At 32.5% G+C, this 12,778-nt stretch overlaps 2 protein-coding genes across 3 annotated transcripts in view; one reads left to right on the top strand and one right to left on the bottom strand.

The window, feature by feature from the left end:
- The window catches only part of LOC306851007 (claudin-19-like), a 564,676-nt gene that overhangs the window by 128,190 nt on the left and 423,708 nt on the right, over nucleotides 1-12,778 (top strand). The gene's annotated exons all lie outside the window — the stretch shown is intronic.
- Nucleotides 1-12,778, bottom strand: part of LOC306851859 (glutamate receptor 4-like) — a gene marked incomplete at both ends in the record, with an annotated part of 83,331 nt that overhangs the window by 31,341 nt on the left and 39,212 nt on the right. For both annotated transcript variants that reach the window (XM_079388335.1, XM_079388336.1), the window contains 3 exons: nucleotides 3,108-3,314; nucleotides 12,127-12,234; nucleotides 12,363-12,467. In XM_079388335.1, coding sequence (XP_079244461.1) covers nucleotides 3,108-3,314; nucleotides 12,127-12,234; nucleotides 12,363-12,467 — 420 coding nt within the window. The remainder of the gene's footprint in view (nucleotides 1-3,107; nucleotides 3,315-12,126; nucleotides 12,235-12,362; nucleotides 12,468-12,778) is intronic.

Raw genomic sequence — 12,778 nt, 5'->3', positions numbered from 1 at the left:
ATATCATTTTAAATTTTGCATTTAAGCCGTAAAAGATAATTTACATTTAGCTCGTCATTGCCTCAATATAACATCATCCTGAAGGGTTTTATTGTGCAATAGTGACACTGTATCAAATGAATACAATTTTAATGGTGAAAGCCTAGAAAAATGCCGCGTTAAAAAATGCTGTTAAAGGTTCAAAACAAATGTGGTCATGCTAATTCAGCATTGTACTGGGTTAATAATTACGGTTAAATTCAATTTAGGTTTAATTAAATAAGTCAGTAGTTGTCTGCAAACAGTTTGAGCAAACATGAGTAATCGGCTTCTCTGTGTTGTTTTGTCAGCGTGTCTCTTGTTTACGCTCTGTTGTAAAAAAATTAAAAAAGATAACGCTTTACAAATGGTCTTATTTGTTGGCATCACTGTTATTTTATGATTTATATAATATGGTATTTATTAATATTTTGAATTAACATTTAATATTTTGAATTTATTTGAGTTTTAGGCTACTAATTTTGTGCTTTTGTCATTTCTATTTATCTTTGTTTTTTATTTCAGTTTTAATTTTAGTCCATTTTTAGTTCAGTTAGTTGCCAAGGCATCCAGTTTTTAATTTACAGCACTTTTAAACTGTTCTGTTAAATTTGTTTTTATTTTACTGTATTTTTTATTTTATTTTATTATATTATTATTATTATTTTACCATTACAGACATGCCAGATAAATGAATATTGCATAATTATTTGATAATATGCGATTGTGTTTCACTGGAGGAAGCACTATTATGAATCATGGACTTGTATTTTAGCCAGAAGAATGGTTTGATGTTAAAGACGTCTTAATGCTGGATTTGTTTCAGCTTTTGTCTTCTCCAGATGTTAACTGATGGACTGGAGTGGTGTGGATTATTGTGGTGTTTTTATCAGCTGTTTGGACTCTCATTCTGACGGCACCCATTCACTGCAGAGCATCCAAGTGATGGAATGCTACATTTGTCCACTCCTCTACAAGATGGCATCAAATTCATTTTTAGCTGAACTATTCCTTGAAGAATAAACAGATTAGCGATCATTATACAGAATATCTGACGGAAGAACGCAGCACTTGACCAAGAGAGCATCTAATAACGTTGCTTAACACCCTCTGCTCTCTCATGAAAGCTTTATATGTTATTGTCAAACCTATAAATCTCACTGTGGAGACTGAATGGCATGTTTGCGTGTGGAGTGTGTGTTAGAGAGCAGGTTGGTGGATGAGAGTGTTTAATGGGGCAGAAAGAAGCGCATCTGTCCTCTCCCTGAGCTCATTAACACTCGGCGGCAGGAGCGTTTGCCTTTCGCTGTTGGAGTCGCAGCGAGATGTCAGAGAGGCAACGTACGAGTGACTGATTTTATGTACTTGCACGCTGAATAATGGTGTTAATACTTCTGTCTGCGTTTAAAAGAGAAAACGCCTTGAGCTCTGGTAATACAAACACCGCGTCCATCGCTCGCACCCAAACTCATCTGGTCAAACCGCCACGCTTCTGCTGCAGTCCAAACATTAACATACTGTAATGAGAGATCATGCTGTTGGTTTATGGAAACCAATTCCTTTCTCTCATTTTCTTGTTGATTTGTTATATTTTTACGACGTGTCTCATCTTATTGGTGGAAAATTAAAGATGCAAATTGACAGATGATTAAATTAAATATGTCAATAGTTGTCTGCAAACAGTTTGAGCAAACATGAGTAATCGGCTTCTCCTGTTGATTTGCCAGCAGGAGAAATGCTCTGTTGGTGATGCTTTACCATAAGGAATCATTTGTTAGCATCCGTTTTAGATTTGATTTATTATTTATTAGAATATATTATACAAGTACTATTATTATTTATATACATGCATTATAAATTTATGTGTGTGTGTGTGTGTGTATATATGTATATATACACTGTATGTATTATAAATAGGCTATATAAATGACATAATAAAGTATATATATATATATATATATATTATTATTATTATTTTAGAATGATGTATATACTATTACAGTATTTATTAATATTTTGAATTAGCTTTTATTTTAATTTGTTGTTTAATTTGTAGTTTTAATTTTAATTTTAGTTCGTTTACATGCTTTTGTTCTAGATTCTATTATAGTTTTATTTATATTTTGAATATGTTTTTTTGATATTTTGTTTGTTTTAAATTTAAAGTTTTAGTATATAAATATATAGTTTATTTTTATGTTTTATATAAATATTTAATATTTTAATGTTGCTGTTTAGCTTTCATATTTTTTATTTCAGTTTTAGTTTTAGTAATTTTAGTATTTCAACATAAATCTGTTTATTACAGTTAGTTGCCAAGGCGACATTTCAATTTTTTTAATCTAATATTTTTTATTTTATTTTCATTTCAGCTGTAAGGTGCGAACAACAAAATGTAATAATTTTAGTATTAAATAAAAATGCAATTTTTTATGTTAGTTCAGAGTTTGCTAATGTTAACAGATTGATTTTAAAAATGTATTAGTAAATGTTGCGATTAACTAATATTAATAAATGCCACAGAAGTATTGTTTATTGTAAACTAATGTAGGTAATTATTGCTAACAAATGAAACTTTATTGTAAATTTATAAAGTGGTCCCAAAAAATGTAATAGATTATAAAATATAATTTAAACATATTTTTGTTTAAATAAATTGCTTATATATTTACTAGTAAAAACATAAATCAATTATTTAAAAATAAATTAAGCATATTTACCCTACAATTATATTTACTGAATCAAAAGTATTTACCCTAAATATAAACACAATTTTTTACTTAAAAATATATATTTTTTTAATTTAGAAAACATTACATTTTAATATACTTGTATTTATAAAAATAAAAAAAAACACTAAATTAAACGCTTTTTTGTTCCATAAATATAAACGTCTTCTCTCCAGTTTATTTATTTATTTTACATTTCTATAACATAAACACAGCTTCTTTAGCTGAAATTATGTTGGAAAACTATTTTTTAGGCTCTTCCATCTGATGCACATGCAAACATGACGAGAATTATATGTAAAATACATTAAATCACATGTAAATGACCCTGTGTGACTGATATATATGCATGTATCTCACCCCGTACACCAGCTCCCCAACCATGCCGTTCCAGATCTTCGTCTCTGGATCTCTGGCTCCGTATTTCCCGTCAGGAACGATGGAGATCTTGTACCTGATGCCGATGTGCTTGGCGATCTCGGATGCCAGATCCACGCAGTATCCTTCAAACTGGTCATTTCCTTCATACATCTCCCAGTTCTTCTTCAGCATCACGTACGGTCCTTCCTAAACACACACACACACACACACACACACACAGACACACACACACACACACACACACACACACACAGACACACACACACACACACACACAGACAGAGGTGGGCAGGGATGGTCAAGCTGACCTCAAAATTAAACTGTATCATTAATAACACTTTTCAAAATAAAGGTTCTCTGGAAGACTGACTTATTTTCAAGAATCATTTTTGGCTTTATAGGTTCTTTGGAGAGCTTAGAAATGTTCTTCAGATCAGCATTTTGGTTTCTAGGTTCTTAAAAGCACCAGTATAGATAGTTTAAGTTATTTTCTTGATATAGTAACTTCATTAATACTAGCATGAGTTCACAGGACTATACACATGAGCTGATTGCATTCATAATTATGTAGTACACCATGTAGGATAGGCTCTTTTATGGGCATAAATGAGTTGAATATGTATTTGTGATGCTCATTAGAAATGCTGCCAATAAAGGTTTGACTGACAAGATTATCGTTATAAAACAAAACATTTATTTGAATCATTTCCACACGTGTACGACTATATGACAGAATCCAAAACATGTTACATTTAAACCATTAGAGGCAAAGTGAAAACGTCAAGTCACTATAATCAACTGGGCAATGACAATCAAATGATTTAATTAGAGCAAATTACATTAAACAAGTTCACATAATGAAAATAAAATCAAGAGATCATGTCTGACATTCTAAGAATTAAAGCAAGGATCATTTAGACAGAGAAACAACATGATACATTTTGACAGTGTAAATGTCATTTGACAGTCAATTATTTGACATTGTTTATAAAATAGAGCTCTTCAATGGAGAAACTGAATGAAATATCACCACACAGTGTATAGCACTTTGACACTGATATGGAAACGCATTCATCTGGATATGAAGGCACACAAGAGCAGAGCGTAAATGTAATGTTATAAGAATATTACAAGTTATTTTAGACTTGATGTCGTGTGTTGTGCTGTCGATTTACTATAGAAAATAATTTCTTCTTGTCCCTTATTGTGTATAAATAAATGCAAAGAGTGTTTAGATTTAAGTATACTTTTAAAATAAATTATTAATTTAAATATATTTACTAATTCATTTAGTTTAATGAACAGTGTAAATATACATGTAATTTTTAAAAAATAAATTAGTTATATATTTGCAAGCAAATATTTAAAATAATATTTTTAACAGAATTTAATTTGAAATATATTATTATTTATATATGTACTAGTAAGTGTATAAATTAATATTTTATTTAAAAAGAAATTACAAATATATTTTCTGAATAAAAGGTGCATTTTGATTTATTTTTAAATAAATTATTTATATATGTACTAGTAAATAATTAAATAATTTTGCTGAAAGTGTTTTGAGTAAATATAATAAATGTTACTGAACAAAAACTTTCTTTAGAGTGAATATGCTTGTAATTTCTAAAAGAAATTATTTGTTTATACATTTACGAAGTGTATAAAAGAAATTGCAAATATATTTACTAAACAAAAAGTGCATTTAGAGGAAATGCACGTGATATTTATATATTTACGATTGAATAATTTTACTGAAGAAGTGTTTTGAGTAAATATACTTGTTATTTATCTTTAGATTTATTTATTTATTTGCCAGTAAATACATAGATATACAATCAATCGAAGCACAGAAGAAAAGAAGACAGCACTGCAAAGAAATGATGAAAATATGAAACCAAATTTTGAACTATAACACTTTATACATATAACACATTATACAAGTGCTGGCATGAGACTGGAGCTAATTGCTGTTATCTGTAGTTATTGTCAGCATGTCATTAATGCTGTTAATACATATAGATATTAAAATACAGATCTCCAAAGTGATAAAAGTGTCTGAATGAGGAGAGAAATCTGCACAGATCAAGCACCATTTACAAGCCAAAAAAGCTCTAGATAACTGTGTTTGTATTTTGACGTGAGAGACAACAGGATATGGACTTAGCAACAGTCTGAAGTTAAAAACATCTTAATGATGGATTTGTGGCTTCTCAAGATGTTAACTGATGGACTGGAGTGGTGTGGATTATTGTGATGTTTTTATCAGCTGTTTGGACTCTTATTCTGACGGCACCCATTCACTGCAGGGCATCCATTGCTGAGACAGAGTCTCCAAATCTGATGAAGAAACAAACTCATCTACATCTCAGATGGCCTGAAGGTGTGTAAAGTTTTGCCAAATGTTCATTTTTGAGTGAACTATTCCTTGAAACTCAGAATAATTTCTCTAAAACAGTGAGTGGGTGGACACGGCAGCCCGCTTCTCCTTCCGATGAAGGACATTAAAGTAAGAAAAGAGAAGGACTGAATGGACACAAACATGACCGGATGTGTGTGTGAGGCATCAGTGTAGATAGATGGGCTGCTGTCTGCAGGCGTGGAGTTAATGAACGTTACATAGGAGGAACACGCCTCACATCTCCTCAGCCTGGAGTTACACTAATTACAGCTATCAGTTACTCAGCAATCCCTCTCTCTCTCCGCCTGAAGCTCACATGTCCAAACACACACACACACACACACACTCTCACACACACACACACACACACACACACACACACACACACACACACACACACACACACACACACACACACACACACACACACACACACTCTCACACACACACACACACACACACACACACACACACACACACTCACACACACACATCTGGATGTGCTGCTTGTGCATCGCGATACGTTGCTCTGCATCTGTCACACTTACGCTTGATCGATTCCAAAAGTCTCATTGGATTAATTAACATGTCTATTTATAGAAAGCGTCGTCCTGGTTGTTTATGCTCACATTGTGTAATTAAATATTTCTTGTTTAAAGTCAACATGAAATGGCCCGTTCTATAATGTAGCAGATATATTAATGTTTTATTTATGTCGAATTAATGTGGCTGTGATTCATATCAGAGCTGAATGTGACTCTGCAGTGGATTGTGGGAAATCTGAGACCGGCAAACACTGCGGAGGCTGAAGGTCAGGTTCATTTCTGTGTATATTTATGGTGATTCTTATTTTTCATTTGTATCATTATTTGCTATTATTGCCATAATAATTTTTATATTGACATTAATTGGCATTATATTACTGTAACATTGGCAAGATGTTAGAAAGCCTGCATTACTTACAGCAGGAGCTGAACACAAATGAACCTTTTTGGACTTTAAAGGAACTCCATTATTTTTGAAAATAGGCTCATTTTCCAACTCCCCTAGAGCTAAACAGCTGAGTTTGACCGTTTTTGAATCCATTCAGCCGATTTTAGCTTAGCACTTTTAGCTTAGCTCATTGAATCTGATTAGAACGTTAGCATCTCGCTCAAAAATGACCAAAGAGTTTCGATATTTTTCCTGGGTGCAGCAGAAAATAATCCCCAGATAGGTAACTAGTTATGATATAGCTGGGGACTATTTCCAGGCGCTGCGTAATATCATTGCGCCTGCTGCACTCATGGTACGGCAGCAAATCTCCTTGATTATTACGCCGGAACGAGAGTATAGTTCCTAGCCATATCATATACTTTTCCATCAGTCTTAGTGCATGATGTAACTACAGAAGAGTCAAGCTTTAAATAGGAAAATTATCGAAACTCTTTTGGTCATTTTTGAGCGAGATGCTAATGGTCTAATCCGATTTTTTCCTTTAAATATGTACTTCCTTCTGAGATTTAAAATTATTTCAGTAATTTAACAGCACATTTGCAGGTTCACGGCTCTCTGATGTTAGTGTTATTACATTTATTTAGATTTTTTACAAATGATTTTAAATCTAAACTTTTATGATTCCTTTCAGTCCCTTTTTGTATAAATGTTTTTCATTCAGTAAATATTAAAACTGTTACTAAGTAACAATTATTAGTAAATATATAAACAGTTTATTTTTAAATAGTTAATTAATTTAATTAAATGAATTACAAGTATATTTACAGAACAAAAAGCGTTTAGAGTAAATATACTTGTATTTGGTTCTTTTCTCATGGCGTACAGGTAAATAAATCAAATATTTAATCTTTTTTAGTAGGTGTTTTATTTGGATTTTGTTTTTTTATGTTTTAAATTATTTAATTTAAATTGTTATAATTTAATATATTAAATAATTCCTTTTTGTCCCTCATTATGTATGTGTTTGGAATAAATATCCTTTTCATTTAGTAAATATACTTGTAATTAATTTTTAAACAAACTATATTTATAGAACAAAAAGTATTTAGACTAAAATTACTTGTATTGTTTTAAATAAATTATGTTCTTTAAATTATATTATTTGAATTAAATTATATATATATATATATATATATATATATATATATATATATATATATATATAAAATCTAACCTATATATAACAAGTAATTTTTCGAATTATTTTATTATATATTTAGTAGAAAATATATAGATGTAGTACCAATGAAGAAAATGGGCAGCACTACAAATAAATGATGAAATTTGAAACTAATCTATTATTTTGAAACTATAACACATTATACATTACTGTTTATAGATGTAGATCATAAAATGACTTTTGTTGTATGCATATAGATGCTAAATATCTTTTCTTTTCTTTTTTTTTGGCTTCCACAGAAGAAAGAAAATCATAGAGTTTGCAGTGATATGAAGGTGAGTAAATAATGATTGCTTTTTCATTTTAAAACGAACAGTTCCTAAGTTTTAATAACTTGGAATGTTGCTTTTAATGGTTGAAGAAAGTTATTATATTTAGCTATATGAATGTATATTAAGTATTAAGTTTTTAATCCATATTGACTTTTTCAGGTGCAAATAAAACACATCAGTGCAACAGCACACACACACACACACACACACACACACTCTCTCTCTCTCTTCAGCAGCCACTGTGTGTGTAACCAAGGATGAAATCCACATCAGAAACGAGAGACCAGGCTTTTATATTCTTTGTAAAGGCCGTGACTTGCCGTATCTGGGCATAAATAAAACTATTTTGCAAAACTGTCACCGTGACGACCGACACAAGCTGCTTCCTGTATGCTGTGTTTGTATGGAGATGCTGTAAGGTGTGCCACAAAGAGAAGCCACTTCTGAATCAAACAGGATTCAGGCATTGAACTGGACATTATAATGTGATCTCAATTCAGTTTTGAATGATGCATGATGAATATACAATCATGCCTGCACTTCAAAGTTTCAGCAACATCCTTGTTAATGGATAATTTCATTGTCACATAAATAGTGGAGATCATCCTCTATAAACATGGAAAACAGCATCTGAGGTAATCACACCTTCAAGAAACACAATCGTCTGACGTTTTTCTGGACATTTAGAGATAATACAATAATCTGACGTTACAAGACTGTGCCATAAAGCTCTGATTTACAGAGTGAACATTATAAATGTAGATTGGTTTTATCTTTCAGTATTTAATTGAATCATTTGCTTTTCTATTATTGGTTAATATAAATTGTATCCCACCCATGTGACCATTATTACATCAGCAGACTATAAAGTTATTACATTTTGCTGAAAGAATTGAAGAGTTAATTTGCAAAAACAGATAACTCCCTTTTTAACAATTTTCAAAAATCACGTTTTTTCATCGTGCATTACAATTAATCTCAGTCAAACTGCAGTTGGGTTATTTTGACTAGGTTTAAAAATAACAAAAAATACAGCTAACGCAATAAAAACATGATAACATAATAAAAAAGATGATTTTTGAAAATTAAAAAAACTGAGTTATCTGATTTTGCAAATAAACTCTTGAATTAAACACACACACACACACACATATATATATATATATATATTTACCTGCTGCAATATAAAATATTACAATAATAATAATTGGCAGGACTTGATCTTATTCATCGGGATTTGATGAAAGATTTAAAAACAGCTTATTTTTTCTTGCAACATGTTATTACATTTATTAAAAAATTATTAATTATATTTGTTTAACATGTTACCAATTTGAATTATATATATATATATATATAAAACTTTCATCAAATCTCGATGACTAATAAAATCATTTGTCATTTTTAATATTTCTGAGTGAAACTGAATGTTATGTGGGAAACGAATGGTCGGGCTTGAATTTATATAATCAAGATTTTATCATTGATATTATCGGTCTGTATAAATGGCCATGTGACCTTGTTTATATAAGCAAAAAAGTGGTTGCGTAGGCAGAGAAAGTTATTAAATTTAAAGATTATAAAAACACATTTTTTTTAGATTATCATGCACTTAAGTTTCGTGCACCATGAGAGCAGGGGCATTTGTTACGATAGTCAGATCTGTTTGGATTTCATGATGCCTTTAAATGCCAACTATGTAATTCATAAAGCAAGGGCAAGCAATCACAAGAAGACAAATCGATATACCCACGAAGCTGCTTTTTACACCCTTGGCATTGCACCTCGAGTACGTGGGCTGAATGTTAGTGAATGTTTAACGCTGCAGTCCCAGATGAAGAGGGTCTGAAAACAGCTGAATCATTACTCTCTCTGGTGTCTCACGGTTGTCTCGTCCTCTTCTCTCTGCTCAGTGTCTGAACAGCGGATTCTTTAGCAGTGATGGAAACGACGATGATCCTGCAGAGGTAAAATTCTCCATCGCCTTAAAAAGCGCACGGCAGAAAAGAAAAGAGAGACAGAGAAGGAGAGAGAGAGAGGAGGAGCCTGCTAAGGTATAATCTTCTATCGCTCTTTTCCCTGTTTAAACCCTTACAGAATTTACCACACTGACCATAGTTTCCACTGAAATACCATTGTTACTACAGTAAAACTGGGGCAGTAGTTAAAGAAAATGGAAAGCAATTAAAAAAACTTTAAATATTGTTTGAAGGACAGATTGTGTATATTTATGTAATAATAAAATACATACATATCATTCAGCTCAAAATTAAAATTAAAACATTCATTTGATATCTTATTATGTTCTATGTAAGCTTCTTTTCACCACAGGATAAATATCACAAAGTCAAAGTCAGAGATATAAACTCAGAATTGTGAGCTATAAATAACTTTCCTGTAGCTCAAATAGTAGAGCATGGCTAGCAACGCCAAGGTCATGGGTTCGATTCCCAGGGAAAGCAAGAGCTGATAAAATGTAAAAACTGTAGCTTGAATGCAATGTAAGTTGCTTTGGATAAAAGCGTCTGCTAAATGCATAAATGTAAATGTAAATGCAGAACTGCAAGATGTATAGTTAACATAGAATTGCGAGGTGTATGTAGAATTGTGATATAACCCTGGAATTACGCGATATAAATACAGAATCGTGACAGATAAACTAAGAATTGTGAGATATAAATGTAGAATTGCAAGATATATAAACTCAGAATTGCAAGATAGACTGGAAACACAAAATTGTGAGATATAAACGCAGAATTGCAAAATATACAGTAAATGCAGAATTGTGAGAAATAAACATAGAATTGTGAGACATAACCATAGAATTGTGAGATATAAATGCAGATCTGTGAGATATACAGAAAACAGAATTGCGAGATATACAGTAAACGCAGAATTGCGAGATATAAATGTAGAATAGTGAGGCATAACCATAGAATTGTGAGAAAATGTGAGATAAAAAGTCAAAATGACCTTTTTCATTTTTTATTCTGTCAGAAACAGGTTTCCATAATGTTCTTTTTAGAATTATTGTTGATATTTTCGAAATTAAAAATGTTTTTAATAAAACATTGGAAACAGTGACTGATAAATTAGAATTTCAGATGCATATTTTCAAAAATATGAACCCTTTGAGCTTTTCTAATTTTACTTGCTAAAAAGTTTTTAGAGTTTTAATGCTGATGTCCTGCAAAATCGATTTTCGGCCATGAGCTGTTGTAGAATCAGAGGTCAGTTAGTGACTCAACTCTTTTGTTAATGCCCCTGACTTAAATGCAACTTTTAGCAAGTTTGAAATAGCCTGAGCCAGTAAGTGGGCAGCCCTCATGGCCTTTGAGCAGTGACCATTGAGCTTCTTCTGTGTGCAATATGGCATTCATGTAGCTTAAATAGCAGAACATGATGCCAAGGTCATGGGTTGCATTGCCAAGGAATGCATGAATGCAGTGTAACTGACTTTGTATTGAAGCAACTACCAAATGCATTAATATAAAAGTAAATGTTCTCTGGCTAAAGAACTGACAGCGAATGCAAAGTCATACAGCGTATCTGTACATTTGTATAATCAAATTCAGCCTATTATAATTGCTTGCATGGTGCTCCTGTTCTTATATCAGCAGTTTGTGACAGAATGGGATGGAAATGTCACAGGCAGTCTTTTAGTCTGTCATCTCATCCATTATTAATCGCTGAGTGTGACAGACCTCCGACTTTTCGGCAAAAACAGTCAGTAGGTTTGACACCCCTGACCAAAATCAAATTGAGTCAGCGAGTGGGACAGCGCCTTAAGAATGGCTGCTATAACTATGGTGATTTGTTGGAAACGATGGTTACTGTGGTGCATTTTTTAAGGGAAAATTTAACATCAACCTCAAACTCATGCTAACTTTTTTTCTTCTTCAGTATAACCCCTCTGTTCCTTTATCTATAGCTAAACTGATGACATTAACATGATAAATGAACTAATGCACAGTCAGCTCTCTCTCTCTTTCACTGGCTCGCTTTCTTTCCTCGTTTTTCTCACCAATACAGTCCAGAGCAATGCAAGTGTTTTATTCAAGTATGTCTAACTGATGTAATGTGTCCTGCTCACTCTAGATGGCGCTACATGTGTAAGTCTACAGATGTGGGTGGTTGCGTGTACATTACCATTATAGTTGTGACGATAACCGTTCTGTTCTCCATAGCGGAGTCATTTCCCATGGAGAGCTCATTCTGGACCAGAACCAATTTATCCAGGTCGTTCCAGTAACCGATCTGCAGATGATAGATGATGAGGTGATCAATCCTGTGTGTGTGGGCATCTGGGTAAAATTACCGAGTGGATCTGTATAAATGGATGCTTGTATGTGTCTAAATGCATGAAAGTGTGTTGTGTGTCTGACCTTGCGGGGGCCGTTACTCTTTAGCTCAAAGACGTCCATGGTGTAGTTGACTCTGCGTCCATAATGATCAAACTGGATATTCCCAGTGAGACCCTGGATTCTCACCTTTACACACACACACATGGACGTATTAGTAAGACACATCACTTTTGGTAAATGTGGACCAAAGTTATCATTTATAGCTACAATTTATTTTGCTAAATGGATTAAACTTTTTAGATGAGTTAAAGCATGTCAGATTTGATAGCAAGTTTATGTATCCTTTGCATCTTGTATTGCAAAGCCCCCATTTAGTCCCACCCACTCCCATCGGTCGTACAGAGTCCCACTTACTCTTACCTTTCAGACAGTGTTCCGCCCACTCCACATTCAGTACAGAACCCTGCCAATTCTTACCTGTCAAACAGCATCAAATC

The sequence above is a fragment of the Barbus barbus genome, assembly GCF_936440315.1.
Source record: "Barbus barbus genome assembly, chromosome: 31".
NCBI classification, from domain to species: domain Eukaryota; kingdom Metazoa; phylum Chordata; class Actinopteri; order Cypriniformes; family Cyprinidae; genus Barbus; species Barbus barbus.
Note: the sequence above shows the minus strand (reverse complement) of the source record. Positions and strands in the feature narration are given on the sequence as shown.